Source organism: Eschrichtius robustus, chromosome 16 (assembly GCF_028021215.1).
Source record: "Eschrichtius robustus isolate mEscRob2 chromosome 16, mEscRob2.pri, whole genome shotgun sequence".
In the NCBI taxonomy this organism is placed as follows: domain Eukaryota; kingdom Metazoa; phylum Chordata; class Mammalia; order Artiodactyla; family Eschrichtiidae; genus Eschrichtius; species Eschrichtius robustus.
The window spans coordinates 76,172,855-76,189,478 of NC_090839.1; the positions used below are offsets into that span (position 1 = coordinate 76,172,855).

Here is a 16,624-nt window from a genome sequence, read left to right on the forward strand (position 1 = left end):
AGTGCGATGAGGAAGAAATCTCCAGTAAGATGGCGGAAAACCAAAAGCACATTTTAGTGTCCTGGAGGCCAGGTGAAGAAAGACTTTAACAGAAGGGGGAGTATTCAACATGTCCAATGCTACTGACAGATTGACTAAGATGAGAACTAACCCCTGCGTTCAACAGCAGCGGGGTGGGACCTTGACAAGTGAGCTTGGGAGAGAATGGAAGGTGAGGAATTAAAGACCACTCCTTCCTGGAGTTTTGTTGCACAGAGGAACAAGGAAATGGGGCAGCAGCTGGCCAGGAAAGTAGGAATAAAGGTATTCACGATGAGAAAAAATAGCATGCTTGTGTACTGTGCGTATATATGCACATAAAGCCCTACAAAGTCCTAAGCACTCAACAACTGTTAATTCCTTCTTTCACTTCCACCCCTGACACCTATTATTTTCTATTATCTTTATTGATTTATATCTAATCTTTGTAACTATCTGCAAACTTTCAATTAGAAGGCCCTTTTTTTCCGTGTCCAACTGTCAAACTCTTCCTAACCCTTCAAGACTCAAATATTCCTCCTGGGAAATCTTCCCTGTTCCCTGTCCTCAGGTATGCCACCTTTGTATCAATGCATTCTTCTACTATGGTCACCCTTACCACAGCCTCTCATAATTACCAGAATATATGCCCCACTTCCTCAATAAACTGACTTCTAGAGGGCAGGGACAATATTATCCCTCCTGGGGTGAAAGTGTAACAGTTGAGAGCACTGACTCTTGAGGCAGACTGCCTGGCTCTGAATGCCAGTCCCGCCACTTGGTTGCTGTGTGAGCGTGAGAAGCTGCCTAACCATTCTGGGCCTTGAATGTTCTCATCTATAAAATGGGAAATAAGAACTTCCCTGGTGGCACAGTGGTTAAGAATCCGCCTGCCAATGCAGGGGACACGGGTTCGAGCCCTGGTCTGGGAAGATCCCACATGCCACAGAGCAACTAAGCCCGTGCACCACAACTACGGAGCCTGCGCTCTAGAGCCCGAGTGCCACAACTACTGAAGCCTGCGCGCCTAGAGCCCGTGCTCTGCAACAAGAGAAGCCACCGCAATGAGAAGCCCGTGCACCGCAAGGAAGAGTAGCCTCCGCTCGCCGCAACCAGAGAAAGACCGAGCGCAGCTATGTAGACCCAATGCAGCCAAAGATAAAGAAAAAAAAAAAAGAAAAGAAAAGAAAATGAGAAATAACAATAGCCTCTGCCTCCTGGAATTGTTTGAAAGAGTAAATGAGTTAACATATGTAAACTCATTAGCCTGGCATATGCTAAGCCCTATAAATACAGACTCTTTAACATATTGTATCCACAGTACCTGGGATTTTAAGCTTGATGAGGGAAGTCAATAAACAAATGAATAAACTGAGGCACTCAAAAGCTCTGGCCTATTGTACAGAATTACTTCTCTGTACCACATTAATAGTGCTTTGGGGGTCTGCTTAGCAGGTAATTTTATCATTTGAACCATGTCATCTACTAATTTTTTCAAAAGCTGTTCAAGTCATTTCTGGATATTTACTTGTCTCCCAGACAACCTCTAATGCCGTGACTGCCACAGAGACCCTCTGAGCACCACTGAACCTTTCCCTGCCATCTCCCTCCCCCACCACAGCTTCTTTACGCCTCCTGCCCCGGTGCACAATCCAACACAGTTGCTGAACTAACGGAAGACACACCAACTGAGTGGCCAAATTTAAGGTCTGATCCTCCCTCCATTACAGGGACCATTCATGGAACGTGACAGTCAAAAATAAGAAGGTAGGGCTTCCCTGGTGGCTCCATGGTTAAGAATCCACCTGCCAATGCAGGGGACACAGGTTTGAGCCTTGGTCCAGGAAGATCCCAACATATCGCAGAGCAACTAAGCCCGTGCGCCACAACTACTGAGCCTGCGCTCTGGAGCCCGCGAGCCACAACTACTGAGGCCCATGCACGTAGAGCCCGTGCTCCCCAACAAGAGAAGCCACAGCAATGAGAAGCCCGCGCACCGCAAAGAAGAGTTGCCCCTGCTCGCCGCAACTAGAGAAAGCCCATGCACAGCAACAAAGACCCAACACAGCCAAAAATAAAATAAATTAATTAAAAAGAAAAATGAGAAGGCGGACTTCCCTGCTGGTCCAGTGGTTAAGACTCAGCACTTCCACTGCAGGGGGCACAGGTTCGATCCCTGGTGGGGAACTAAGAGCCCACATGCCTCGCGGCATGGCCAAACATAATAAAAATATAGAGTTCAAAAATGAGAAGACTTTGTAACCAAAGCAATCTTCTAAGCAACTAAAAAAGAAAAAAAAATGCTAACTTAAGTAAGGGTTCAATTTTGCACAAAATTTCCATAATAAGCAAAGCTCATTTGATATTAAGTAACAACTTTTCAGAGAAGTAGTGGTAACCTCTAAGATGTTACATCACTTGAGAACTCATGGGAATTCAACCCAAAATGATGATTTAATCAAATGTAGTTACAGTTTAACTGTTCTAGGAATTCTGTACTGCAACTACAAATCTTTTTTAACTAGTTCTAAATTTGCAGGTCAAAATCCCTCCTCCTAGAGGGACAGTTTAAAGGAAATTCCCATGCTCCCCAGCCCTCATCACTATCTCAGAACCAAATAAAATATAGTTGGACGACATTCCCAACCAACTTCCACGTGAGGAAGCACCTGTACCTCAAGGAGCACAGGCTTTGGAGAAGAGCACCTTGGACCCAAATGCCAGCTCCACCACTTGTTAAACAGGTATCCTACACCAGGTCTGTTCATCTCCTCCTCTGGTAGTAATGGCAATAAGGTAACCAACCTAGCAGTGTTCGTGTGCTTAACTGATACTGAGTGACTGAAAGAAAAACCAAATAAATGAAAAACAGCTAGCTTAGTGTAGATACTTAATAAATGGTAGTTCTATCATATTACACCCTGTTCATCTTATTAGCGAGTTGAAGTTTTAAAAAGAAGATATTACAAAGGCCCAAACTTACCTGCCAACTCTTTAAAGGCTCTTTAAAGTAAAAATGGTAAGTCAGTAAGAAACGGAAAAAAGTTCCTGGAATAAAGAACTGTGATCCCAGGCAAAAGACCCTCCTCCGGTAAGACACAAATCAGGCAATGGCTTCCTTGCATTCAGGGACAAGGCCTGCCCCACCCACACCCCTGAACCTGGGACACCTACAGATGAACCCCCTGGTGTCAGTACTGCAAAAAGGACGTAATTTGACAGTCCTATTCACTTTACATCCGCTGTGGTCACCCACTGTGTGCTAAAATAAGTGAGGGATAGGTTACAGAAAACTTGACTCAAAACTTACCTCAGAAAAAATTGTAAATGGTAATCATGAAGTCAACTACTACTACTTTACAATTAATTGCTCAAAGGTGGTCATTTTCATAACGCTCTCCTGACTGCCAATTAAAATGAAACCTGAATACAAGAGTGCTTGGCCAGCTTAAGTCGATAAACAATAAAATTCTGTCCAAAGGTTCTAAAGCAACGTTGTCAGCTACCCGAGGGGAGGTACGTGTCTGTCTTGTTTACCTGACATTCGCTAGAGCCTCGAATATAGTGGCTACTTAAAATTCATTAAAAGATTTGTACACCCATGTTCACAGCAGCACTACTCACAACAGCCAAAAGGTGGAAGTAATCCAAGTGTCCATCAACAGATGATTGGATAAACAAAATGTGGTCTACACACACAATGGAATATTATTCAGTCTTAAAAAGGAAGGAAATCCTGACAGATGCTATAACACGGATGAACCTCGCAGACATTCTGCTAAGTGAAATAAGCCAGTCACAAAAAGACAAAAACTGTACAATTCCATTTATATGAGGGACCTAGAGTAGTTAAATTCAGAGAGACAGAAAGTAGAATAGTGGTCACTAGGGGACAGGGAAGAAGGGAATGAGAGTTACTGTTTAATGGGTACAGTTTCAGTTTTACAAGATGAAAATAGTTCTGGGGATGGACGCACACAAAGTGAAATGTACTTAATGCTACTGAACTATACACTTAAAAATGGTAAACATTATGTTACATATATTTTACCACCATTTAAAAAAAATTCATTGAAAGAATCAATGAAGGATTACTGAATACTACTTTCATCATTCACTAAATATTATACCTCATACCTTTAGATTATTCATTAGAAAATCCCTGTCTCCACATTTTATAGCTGAGGAAACTGGGACTCAGAGAGCTTAACTGATCTGCCACTATCCTACATACAGTATCTATTATACAGTGCTGCTTGGCATTAATGGTGCATTTTATCTGACTGGTTGTAAGCCCCACAAAGGCAAGGGCTACGCCTTAGGTCTTCTTTCTCCGCCCAGAACCTAACACATAACCCACAGGCCCCTTGAAACTTCTGAAAACCCCACTGGCCTGAACAAGCTATATTACAGATGTCACTGCATCCCCTTCTCTACTGAACCATTAGTGTGGAAGGTGTAAAATGGGCAACCTTAAGAACACTTCTGTAACTGGAGGTGGTCAAACACAGGCCAGGCAACCAGCCCCTGTGGGCCTACTATGTACCAAAAGCTGGGGCAGATAAAAGTTCAGACAATTTCATCTTTGAGAGAATTGAGTCTACTGCGATAGACAATTACAATAAGACAAATGCTTAAAAACAGATGTGACTGCACAAACCTAAGGGAGTACTGACAGTGCCTTTGAGTCTGGAAAATGTGGAATGTTATCTTCAGAAGTGGCTTCTGAACTAGATCTAGAAAGATGAAGAGTTCTCCAGGCACTACCAGGGAAAAGGCCAGAGCATGTAGCAAAAAGAAAGGCAGAACGGGTGTCAAAAGAATAGGACAGTTCCTGACTTCTAGTTCCTATATCTAGGTAAGTAACCTCTGAAAACCACAAACCCTCTCAGCTGCCCCCTATATAAACCTACAGCAAGACTCCCTCCAGCTCTGTAAAGTGTGTTCTATCAAATAGGAGCTCTGAAATCAGACTGCCTGGGTTCAAATCTTGCCACTGTTACTTAAGAGTGACCTTGAGCTGGGTAATTAGTTGCTCTGTGCCTCAGTGTCCCCACTTCAGAACACAGGGCTGGTGTGCTAATTAAATAACACATGTCAATCACTTTAGCACAGCGCCTGGCACATAGTAAGCCCTCAATAAATAAATGATAGCTACCATCATGATGAGCTGCTACAATGTAAGCGAGGCAAACACCAAATGCAAGGGTTGTGTCCGCTCCGCGTCCAGGTCCCTCCCAGTTCTGAGCGATCCCGAGGGGCGGGGGGGATGGGAGCTCAGAGCCCGGCTGCAAACCCTGCACGCATGTGTCACTGTCGGGCTCGGCACGCGCCTCTCCCCGCCCTGGGGAGAAGCGATGGCTCAGCAGTCCCGGGCCCGCTCCCACCGCTCAGACCCGGCACCCGGGAGAGAAGGGGCTCCGACCCCACTTACCATGCTGGCCGGGGAAGAGGGCGGCTCAGGTGAGCTAGCTCTCGGGCTTCGGACACGTCCCGCTCGCACAGTTCAGGTCATGGTCCCGGCAGGCTCGGGAAGTCCCCCACCCATGCAAAGACAACCGCCTCCCCACCCGGGCCCCGCGGGGACCCTCTATAAAGAGCGCGGCCCCCCGGCCCGCCTCATCGGGGACCCCCGGAACAATTCATCCAGACCCACCCACCCCTCCGCAAGGAAACTGAAAAAGCAGGAAATGGGGCTCGGAGGCCGGCGAGGAGAGCAGCGGCTCGGGGCCCCCCGCCCGGGCCCGACCCCCAGTGGGAGGCTCCGGGCCCAGGCAGGGGCTCCCCGGCCCCCGCGTTCAGAAGCGGCGGTGGGCCCGACCCCGAGGCTGAAGGGGCGGAGGCTGAAGGGGCCTCGGCGGCGCAGCCCGAGCGGGCGGCTCAAGGGAAAGGCCCGAGGGCCCGAGCTATCCTTGCCGCCCTAGCCCACACGGCCGCCGCCGCCGCCCCCCGGAGCATCCCTGCGCACGCCCGCTCCAGAGCTGCCCGCTCGCGCCGCGCAACCACCCCCAACCAACAGCCCCAACGCGCCGGAAGTGGCGAGTGCCCGGCGCGGCCCCACGGCGCGGCCGCCGGGCTGCGGCGCTGGAACCGGACCAATCCGGAATCGAGCGGGCGGAGGCCGGGGGGGCGGCGCGGGGCGGGGCCGCACCTGACGGCTCCCTCTGGCCCCGCCCCCATTCGGCCCCGCCCCGCGCCCGGCGCCCTCCGCCAGTCCACGCGGGCCGGCGGCCATGTTGGTAAAGGGTACCGGACCTGCCACCTTGGTAAAGTGGCGATTTCTCTTTCGTTTCCTGCGCTCATTCATTCCCCATATCTTCATGGAGCGCCTTCTGCGTGCCCAGCACCCGGCTAGAAGTCGGCGGCACGCAGCCTCTGCCCTTGTGGAACTTACATCCATTCAGCCCACACATTTTAGCCCTGCCGTGGACCTGGCGCCGCTGTGGGTGCTAGGACTAGTGTAGTAAACAAGACTACTGTAGTCTTTGCCCTCAAGGAGGCAGATAAGCAGCAAGTAGAGAGCAAGTGAATAAATTAATTGTAAGAAACGAGAAGTGCTGTGAGTGAAATGAACGCAACAAACACGCAGGGTCCCGAGATAGAAAATGGAAGGGAGGGATGGAAATGTAAACTGAGGCCTGAAGGATGAAGTCAGTAGCGGGAAGCGTGATCAAAGTCGAAGGAACAGCAACTGCAGAGGATCTCAGAGGGCAAAGGTGTGTTGGGTTCCTGTTCCTTTCCTCCAACCACTTTACTTGTGAAAGTGCTGAGTTTAAGAAACATAAGCGAGAAACAACCCCAGGCAGCAGAGGTGCTGCTACTGTGCATAGGCTGGATAGCAAATCTGTATAGTGGCTTTCAAACTCCAGCATGAATCAGAATCACCTGGAGGACCTGTTGAAACACTGATTGCCGTTCCCCACTCCTAGAGCTTCTAATCAGTAGCCGCTCATGATTTACATTTCTAACAAGTTCCCAGGTGATGCTTATGCTGCAGGATCACCCTTGGAGAACTGCTGATATAACTCACGGCTACAGAAACCAACCGCTTTCGTTTATTCTTTCATCAAATATTGTTGCCCACTAAGTGACAACCACTGTTCCAAGGATTCAGTGCTGAGCAAAACAGACACACTTGGGCCCTTATGGAATAGAGAAACAAATTATTTTAAAAGTATTACAAAATAAGTCGGGCTTCCCTGGTGGCGCAGTGGTTAAGAATCCGCCTGCCAGTGCAGGGGACAAGGGTTCAAGCCCTGGTCCGGGAAGTTCCCACATGCCGCGGAGCAACGAAGCCCCTGCGCCACAACTACTGAGCCTGCGCTCTACAGCCCGCGAGCCACAACTACGGAAACCCACGTGCCTAGAGCACGTGCTCCGCAACAAGAAAAGCCACCGCAATGAGAAGCCCACGCTCTCCGCAACTAGAGAAAGCACGCACGCAGCAAGGAAGACCCAACGCAGCCAAAAATAAATTCATAAAATAAATTAATTAATTAAAAAAATAATAAGTCATCACTTACAATTGTGATAAGAGCATTAAAGTAAAATACAAACCACTTGAGAGTTAATAGCCAAGGGATCTAAGCTAATCTTGGAGGTTGGGATGGAGAGGCAGTCAGGAAGTGACATTTATTTAGCTGTGGCCTGGATGACATGTTGTAGTTTGCTAGGCAAAGACAGGGGACATAGAATCTCCTAGGCAGCATAAACTGCATGTACAAGAGAAGCCATCTCAGAAGATAAACGGGGACTTCCCTGGTGGCCCAGTGGTTAAGACTCCGGAGAGTGCCACAACTAAGAACGGGTGCAGCCAAATAACTATATAATATTTTTTTTAAAAAAGATAAACAGATGAATCAGGATCGATGCCAAGTGACTTGTCCTTTCTTGGCTCAGTTTAGTGAGATGAGCAAAGGCTTTAGGATGAGACAGATTTGAAGTGGGAAACTCTTACCACTAGCTGAGGTATATTGAGCAGGGGACTATAGAAGTCTTAATTTTCTCACCATGTAATTGGATGAAATAACAGAAAGTCAACTCACCCTCAATAAGAGTTATGCCTTTGGCTCGCATAACTCCCATGACTGGACAACCAGAAATAAGTCAGCATCAGGCTGGGAGTGATGGGAGCCCTGGATCCATTCCTCTAGGATTTTCTTGGCTCTGCGATCCTCCATGTATCAGCCGTGTCCTCAAGATGGCTGCCAGGGCCAGCCAGGGCCACAAAATTCCCTGTTCACATCCAGCAAGAGAGAGCACCTTTTCTCATGTCCTATCTCATGGCAGTAAGCTTTATCCTACCGGTCCTAATTGACCCAGGCCTGCCCATCCCGGAACTAGCCATGTGGAGGAAGATGGAATTGCTATAATTGACTTAAAGAATCCTCCCCTGGATTTGTTGGAGTCACCACACGTCCATCATACCTCCATTGCCAGGCTAGAGTGAAGATTAAATTTAATGTACACAAAACATCTAGCACATAAGGCATGCAATAAATCACAGCTATTATTAATTTTACTCCAGGGATTTTGTCCAAGTCAACTAAATAACATTCTGTTATTAATATTAATCTCAGGCCTGTCTATTCCAAAAAAAGATTTAAGGCTGCTATTACTTTTTGTTGGCACTGCAGGGATGGCCCCCACCCATCTCCTCCTGCCCATTCCTATTGCTACTGCCTTGGTCTCATTCATTCAGTTATTTGTTCAACATTCAATGAGTTAGTATTAACTTTCTGCTAGACCTTTTGCAAAACCTAGGAGTTCCAAAATGAATAAGATTCAGGCAAATTGTTCACCGCCTCGTGGTGGAAACAGCCACCCAAAATTACAGTATAGTGTGAGAGGTGCTATAACAGAGGTGTGTACAAGCCTTCTAGCTATGGCAGGGGGAGTAGTTGGGAGGCTAAACAGAAATGGTAACATTTTAGTTGGGTCTTGCAGGATAAATAGAAGTTCACCTGACTGCTGCAGTGTCCCCAACTCCTCTTCCCACTCCAAGCTGTCTTGTATTGTGCCAAGACTCTTTCCACTGCAAGTGACAAAGTTGGGACTCTAGAGTTGGAATTCTAACTATCATATGGAAAAAAGGGACTATATTGTCTCTGGAAGAGATCCAAATGGTCGCATGCATTTTAGACATGGCTGGATTCTGGATCTGAAGTGATGTCATAGAACTCAGTTTTTCTCCATTTCTTGGTTCTGCTTCCTTGGTTATGGCGGTCCACATGGTGGGCTCTACATACCCAGGCTTTATCTTCTCCCAGGTTGAAGCCTGGTAGAGAAGAGAGTATACCTCTTCTACAAATGTTCCAGGAATATAATCCCATTGGCTTTCATTGGATCGCTCCTGAACCAATCACTGCAACCAGGGGGAATATGGTGCTCTGATTGGCTGGACCTTGGTCACATGCTCCATCCCAAGCTCCACAATAGCTCTTTCAATGGCCAAGATCTCTCTGAGCCCCACCACAATTCTACCAGGCTGTTAGAAGCTGGAGAATTCTCCCATTTTGCAGATGAAGAAACATGTTAGTTTCTCAAAAGACATAGGTGTTAACAGTAGCACTCAATATGGACTTAATGAAAGAAGGGAAAAAAGGGTGAGTGTCTGGCACCCTCTATAGGTGATGGGAACACACTCTCTTTAACCTGTCATTCAAGGCCTTTGACAGTCTTTGAAACTCTGTAACCAGAGTCTCTGGGTTGAGTCTTTACTCTGCCTCTTACTAGCTGTGTGGCCTTGAACAAGTCACTTAAACTCTCTGTACCTCAGTTTCCTCATCCATCAAATGGGAACAACACCAGTACCTAACTGGCTGGGTAGGTACCTGTGTCAGTCAGGTTCTATCAAGAAACTCTAATTCAGATTTGAAGAATTGACAAAGGGGTGTTTCAAAAGGGGTTTAAGGAAACCCTACAAAGGATAATGGAATACCCCAGGTCTAGTAACAGCAGGACTACTAGTACCCCTAGGCCTAAAGGGGCTAGAGGAGGAATGGTTGCCAGAATCTGGCAAGGGAGAATCATGTGAGAGCAGCTGAAGGAAGCATCCAGCCAAGGTGATCCTGCAGGGAGGAAGCCAGTGGGATAAATACACTGACCTCACTCTCTTCCCTCCCTCTCTCTCCTGCTGGGGCTCCCCATTGCATAAATCCAACTAGAAGCCGGAGACCAAGGGAGGCTGGTGATACAGTTCATAGAGGCCAACCTCCTGGGCCCAGGGCTAGGTAGAGAAGGGGAAATGGAAGAGACCCAGCAGAGCACCATGAAGTATTTAGAACTATGTCTGGCATATTAAAAGATTTTCAACCATTTTAGTTATTAATTACTATCTCCATCCTAGTTCCAGTCCTCCTTTCAATCTCCTCTCTCTCACCTAGCCAGAATCCTCATGGCTCCTGGAAAACAGCAGCCTCTTTCATGTCTCTGAGCCTATGCTTAGGTTGTTCGACCTTTTGGAATGACATTTTCCTAATCCCTTTTCCTTCCTTTCAAAATCCTACTCATCCCAAAGGCCAAACTCACATGTCTCCTACCAAGTGTCCTCCTCCTGTGGAATAAAGGGCAGTTAATAAACAGTCATTAATATGATATCGGAGAAATAGTGTCTGAAGACTTAACTAGTTGTAACATCCACCAGAAATATCCAACAGGAATCATCCATGGGTACAGCATCATGGGGGACAGACCCCTAGTGTCCAGCAATATCTACCCCTGTTCTCTTCCAAGTACAGAGGAGGTTTACATGTCCCTATTCCTTACAGTTGGGTAGGATGATGCCAACTGAGTAGAAGTGACCCATGTCACTTCTGGGCCAGAGCATTTCCTTGCCTGGGCAATTCTCTTCCATTCTGCTCTCCCCTGCCATAGTGAACCCTGAGGCACCATGTTGCAATTGTGGTACCATGAAATGAGTGACTACATGGGACAGAACCCCTTCCAGACCCACACCAGACCAGCAGAACAAGCAATAAATAAATTTTGTGTTTTGAGGCACTGAGATTTTGAGGTAGTTTGTTACTGCAGCATAACCTGGCCTTTCCTGACTGGTACACATGACCATGTGTGCAAAGATGAGCCCCCTCTGAATCATATCTGTCAGTATTCTCAGGCTTATGTAGTCCCCTGCCCTTGAACCTGGGCTGGCCCTGGGAATTCAATTCTGACCAATGAATTGGAGTGGAAGGGAGCATGACTTCCAAAGTTAGATCTTAGAAAGCTTATAGCTTTTGCCCAGGTTTCATGGAATATTCCCTCTGGGGCAAGTCAGCCACCATGTAAGAAATCCAATTATGTAAGAATGCCATGCTGTGAGGAAATTCTGGCTAGCCACATGGAAAGACGGTGGGAAGAAAGAGAGTGTTGCCTGACCAGCTTTCATCCATGACAGCTGGCCCAGTGGAGGCACCAGCCATGTGAGGGAAGAGGCCGTCTTGGATGGTTGAGCCCAGTCATGACTTGGGAAGACTCCAGGCCCAGCACCTGTCTGACTACAACTGCATGAAAGACCCCAAATGAGAACCGCCCAGCTAGGCCTGGTCAATCTGCAGAACTGTGACAGATAATAAGTTGTCGTTTTAAGTCATTAGGTTTTGGGAGACAAAAATACATGCCCAGAACCTGCAACAATCCATAACCAGAACACTATAGGAAGGGTCTGCCCTTTAAGGGAACCCATAAGGAGCCATCACAGCTCCTTTCTTGTAGGACTATGAAAAACCAGTTGTCCACAACCCCAATCAACCACTGGGCAATCCCTTGACAGGAGACCTGGCTAATTGTCTGTTGACTGTGTCCTTAAAAGACAGAAAGTGCCTGAGGCTCACATCATGCAAGATCAAGACCATCCAACCTCAAGACACACCCAGGCCTCCTACAGCTTCACTGAGCCCCTGGCAACCTTCAGATCAGAGACTCTCCAGCTCAAGCCCAACCCCCGCCTCCACCTTCACCGTTAGCTAGTTGTTGAGATGGATTTCTGTTGACCTGGCAAACTTTGGGAGAATGAAGCAGGGCATATATATTATTAATAGAAAAAAATCTGCGAAGTTGCAATACCTCAATTCTGAAGAGTGTGTTTAAGAGTTATTTTTACCTAAATTATTTCCCAAACAACATCTAAATTTAGGAAATCCATAAGTAATTACTTTTTTAATGGCTAACAAAAATGGTGAGGGTAATAAAAGATCACAGATGGTTCCAAAAATATGGTGCCGACAAAAGAGAAGATGAGCCCTGGTCTGTGGACAAATGAATACAAATTGAGTGCAAAATATCTCTATTTTCTATGCAGATTAGACCTAATGGGAAAGAATGTAAAATGCAGAAAATTAAAAGGACACCTTATGGGAATTCCCTGGCGGTCCAGTGGTTAGGACTCCAGGCTTTCACTGCCGATGGCATGGGTTTGATTGCTGGTCAGGGAACTAAGATCCCACAAGCCGTGCGGTGCTCTGGCCAAAAAAAAAAATTTTTTTTAATTTAAAAAAGAAAAGGGTGATTTATTATGAAGCAGACAACAAAGAGGAAATAAATCTAGGGCTGTAATGAAGGAAGATATAAAAAGAGAAATTAAGTGATGTAGCTACAATATAATCAAAAGTCTTTTTTTAATAAATTTATTTTTTTAATTTATTTTTGGCTGCGTTGGGTCTTTGTTGCTGTGCGCGGGCTTTCTCTAGTTGCGGCGAGCGGGGGCTACTCCTTGTTGTGGTGCTCGGGCTTCTCGTAGCGGTGGCTTCTCTTGTTGCGGAGCACAGGCTCTAGGCATGCGGGCTTCAGTGGTTGTAGCACGTTGGCTTCAGTAGTAGTGGCACTCGGGCTCCGTAGTTGTGGCTCGTGGGCTCTAGAGTGCAGGCTCAGTAGTTGTGGCGCACGGGCTTAGTTGCTCTGCGGCACGTGGGACCGTCCCAGACCAGGGCTTGAACCCATGTCCCCTGCATTGGCAGGCGGATTCTTAACCACTGCGCCACCAGGGAAGTCCCTATAATCAAAAGTCTTATATGCAGGTGTCAGCTGTGTCTTTGTCCTCTGGTTCCTGTGTGCTCTGCTTTTTGCTTTACATCAACCTGGATGCAAAACCCAAAACATCTTCAAATTTCCCAAAACAACTGACTCACACCAAAGCAGTGTGATGGGGTGCGACTGGCCGTGTCTGAGAAACATCTCACCAGTTAGCATGATCCTGGCCACCGAGACAGTAATGACCATGCCCTCACTCCCAGCAGTCATTGTGACCAGTAAAAACAGCCCACATGTTTCTAATGCTGCTGGGGCAGTGCCATCCTCAACAGAGTAACCGTGCACCAAAGCAACAGGGACCCATCTTTACTAAAGATTTCATAAGGATACAGAAGAGGAGACTTACATCACACACCCCATTGCAAACAACCTAAAACCCTCATTCACACTCTGTGCTTTTTCTACAATCCTTCATCAGCAAAACTGCTACTGGCTCATTTTTTATTTAGCCCATCATCTCTCATAGTGCCTGGCAGTCTAGTTCATTTCTCTCCCTGCAGAATTTCATTCCAAATCTCAAGCTTCTCTCCTCATTATTATACAGAGAGGAGACTTATCATTGCCCTGGATGCTACCCCATGTTTGCATATGCTCATCATTTGCTCAGCAAAGCAAAGGGCCCTCATGTCAACAGAAACTGCCATCCTTAAAAGGTGGTTTAGCCACCATCGCTCTGGTTACCTGAACACACCTTGAAATCTTACCACAAGTGTCATATCAGCTGTGTTTGCTCTGGAACATTCTGATGAAGGAAGTTGTCTCCATCTTGTTACACTGGAAGAACATAAATGACGCAGGGGACTCCTATTTTTTTCCTGTCCCTTCTTCTGATAGCCTCCATTTTGCTCAGAAGGTACCTCTCCTCCACTCTCAGTGTTTAAAGTTTGGGTGGATTGACTCCATGTCAGGGTTAAGCACGTGACCCAAGATAATATGTTTTCCATTCTTTTACTAACAAAATCAATACTGTAAAAAATAATCTTGGGGGCTTCCCTGGTGGTGCAGTGGTTGAGAATCTGCCTGCCGATGCAGGGGACACGGGTTCGAGCCCTGGTCTGGGAAGATCCCACATGCCGCGGAGCAGCTGGGCCCGTGAGCCACAGCTACTGAGCCTGCGCGTCTGGAGCCTGTGCTCCGCAACAAGAGAGGCCACGATAGTGAGAGGCCCGTGCACCGCGATGAAGAGTGGCCCCCGCTTGCCACAACTAGAGGAAGCCCTCGCACAGAAACGAAGACCCAACACAGCCAAAATAAAATAAAATAAAATAAAATAATAATTAAAGGTGCTAATAATTTAAAAAAAAAAAACTTAAAAAAAAAATAATAATAATAATCTTGGGGACTTCCCTGGTGGTCCAGTGGTTAACAATCCGCCTTCCAACGCAGGGCACACGAGTTATCCGGTCTGGGAACTAAGATCCCACTTGCCACGGGGCAACTAAGCCCGTGCGCTGCAACTACTGAGCCCCTGTGCCGCTACTACCTGAGCCCGCGCACCACAACTAGAGAGAAGCCCACGAGCTGAAACCAAGGGCCCGCACGCACTGCAGCAGAAGATCCTGCGTGCCACAACTAAGACCCGACACAGCCAAAATAAATAAATAACTAAATAATAAAAATCTTGTGCATCTACATACATAAGTGTGCCAGAGTGTCCATAGAATAAATTTACAAAAGTAGAATTGCTGGGTCAATAGGTGTTTTTGACGGACTGTGCCAAATCACCGTCCAGAGGAGTTGTGTACTGCTCTAAGCTACACAGAGAGTATCTATTTCCACACAGACTGGCCAGCAGGATATATTGTCAAACTTCTGAATTTTTTTGCCAAACTGAGAGGTGCCATCACAATTTTTTTGTGAACTGTCAATTTATGTACTTTGCCCCTCTTTGCTGTTGAATTGTTGGACACTTGCCTACATTTCTAGGAGTTCTTTGTGTAATTAGGAGATAAACTATTTGTGATACTGACTTGCAGGTATTTTCCCCAGATTGTCATTTGTCTTTTGATTTTGCTTATGGTTTTACTTTTCCAAGAAGAAGTTTTAAATTTATTTTTTATACTTGAATTAATCAGTCTTTTATGATTTCTGGATTTTGAGTCATACTTTGTAAAGATACTCCCATGCCAATGTTTGAAGGAATTTGTCCATGCTTTCTTTTTTTTTAAGATATTTATTTATTTATTTATTTGGCTGCGCTGGGTCTTAGTTGCAGCACACAAGATCTCTGTTGCTGCGTGCGGGATCTTTAGTTGCGGCAGGCGAACTCTTAGCTGCGCCATGTGGGATCTAGTTCCCTGACCAGGGATTGAACCCCCGCCCCCTGCATTGGGAACACAGAATCTTAACCACTGGACCACCAGGGAAGCCTCTGTCCATGCTTTCTTCAAGTACTTTTATAGCTTTAAAAAGAACACCCAACAACAACAGGTAAATCTCTGATCTACTTAAGAGTTTATTTTGGTGTACAGTGTGAGGTATGAATCCAAACCGTTGTTTGAGAGAGAAGACTCCAAACCCAAACCAGGCACAGACTAAGGTGACTTAGTTCCCAGAAAGAGGCCAGGCCAGTTGCTAGGACCTGATACACAGAATGAAGAAAAGTGCCCAGAACTGGCCAAGTTTAGACTCCAGGACAGCAGGAATGAACAACAGGTCCCAGTAGAATGATAGCAAGAAGCAGAATCAGATGGCAAGCCCAAGGTCCCAGGCAGCAGAGGGACAAGGAGACCAGGAGAGGGCCTGGGAAGCTGCTTCCAGCACTCCAGACGAAGCCTGCACGTGCCTAACCTCTGGTAAAGTCTGTGGCTCCAGGCCTGCCAAGCCTCATGGTCAATGTTACCTTGAACCCTACTAACCTGATACATGGAGAGAAGTGGGAGAGAGTCCTTGCCCTCAAGTTCTCATTCTTAAGGGAGAGCCACAGGGACTTCCCTGGCGGTCCAGTGGTTAGGGCTCCACGGTTCCATTGCAGGGGGCCCAGGTTTAATCCCTGGTCGGGGAACTAAGGTCCCACAAGCTGCCTGGCGCGGCCAAAAAAAAAAAACAAAACCACAAGGGAGAGTCACAGCTATCTGCCACCAATTCTAATAAAAGATTGAAAGCAGAATAAAGGTCAAGGAACACTGAACAATACATTCCGACTGGGGGGCTTCATGTAGGAGGTGATGGCATTTGTGCTGAGCCTTAAAGAATTAGTGAGCTCTGAACAGATGGAGTTTTTTTTTTTTAATTGCAATAGCATATATTATATAGATCATCTTGGGAAGAAGCGACATCTTTATGCTGTTGACTTTTCTTTCAAGAATAAGTCTGTCATTCCATGAGTTCAGTCTTCTTTTGCATCATTCAGCAGCGCTTTAAAGTTTCCTTCATATACATTTTTCATTTTTCTTTTTATAAATTTATTTATTTATTTATTTTTATTTTTGGCTGCGTTGGTCTTCGTTGCTGCGCGTGGGCTTTCTCTTGTTGCAGTGAGCAGGGGCTACTTTTTGTTGTGGAGCATGGGCTCTAGGTTCGTGGGCTTCAGTAGTTGTGGCACGCAGGCTCAGTAGTTGTGGCTTGTGGGCTCTAGAGC

The 16,624-nt window shown here is 46.6% G+C and overlaps 1 protein-coding gene across 2 annotated transcripts in view; it reads right to left on the bottom strand.

The window, feature by feature from the left end:
- Positions 1-6,095, bottom strand: part of XPO6 (exportin 6) — a 119,106-nt gene extending 113,011 nt beyond the window's left edge. Inside the window, exon 1 of one of the 2 annotated variants that reach the window (XM_068565512.1) lies at positions 5,453-6,095. In XM_068565512.1, coding sequence (XP_068421613.1) covers positions 5,453-5,455 — 3 coding nt within the window. In that variant the 5' untranslated portion in view covers positions 5,456-6,095. The remainder of the gene's footprint in view (positions 1-5,452) is intronic. The other variant, XM_068565511.1, reaches the window with a different exon arrangement.
- Between the last annotated feature and the right edge of the window lie 10,529 nt (positions 6,096-16,624).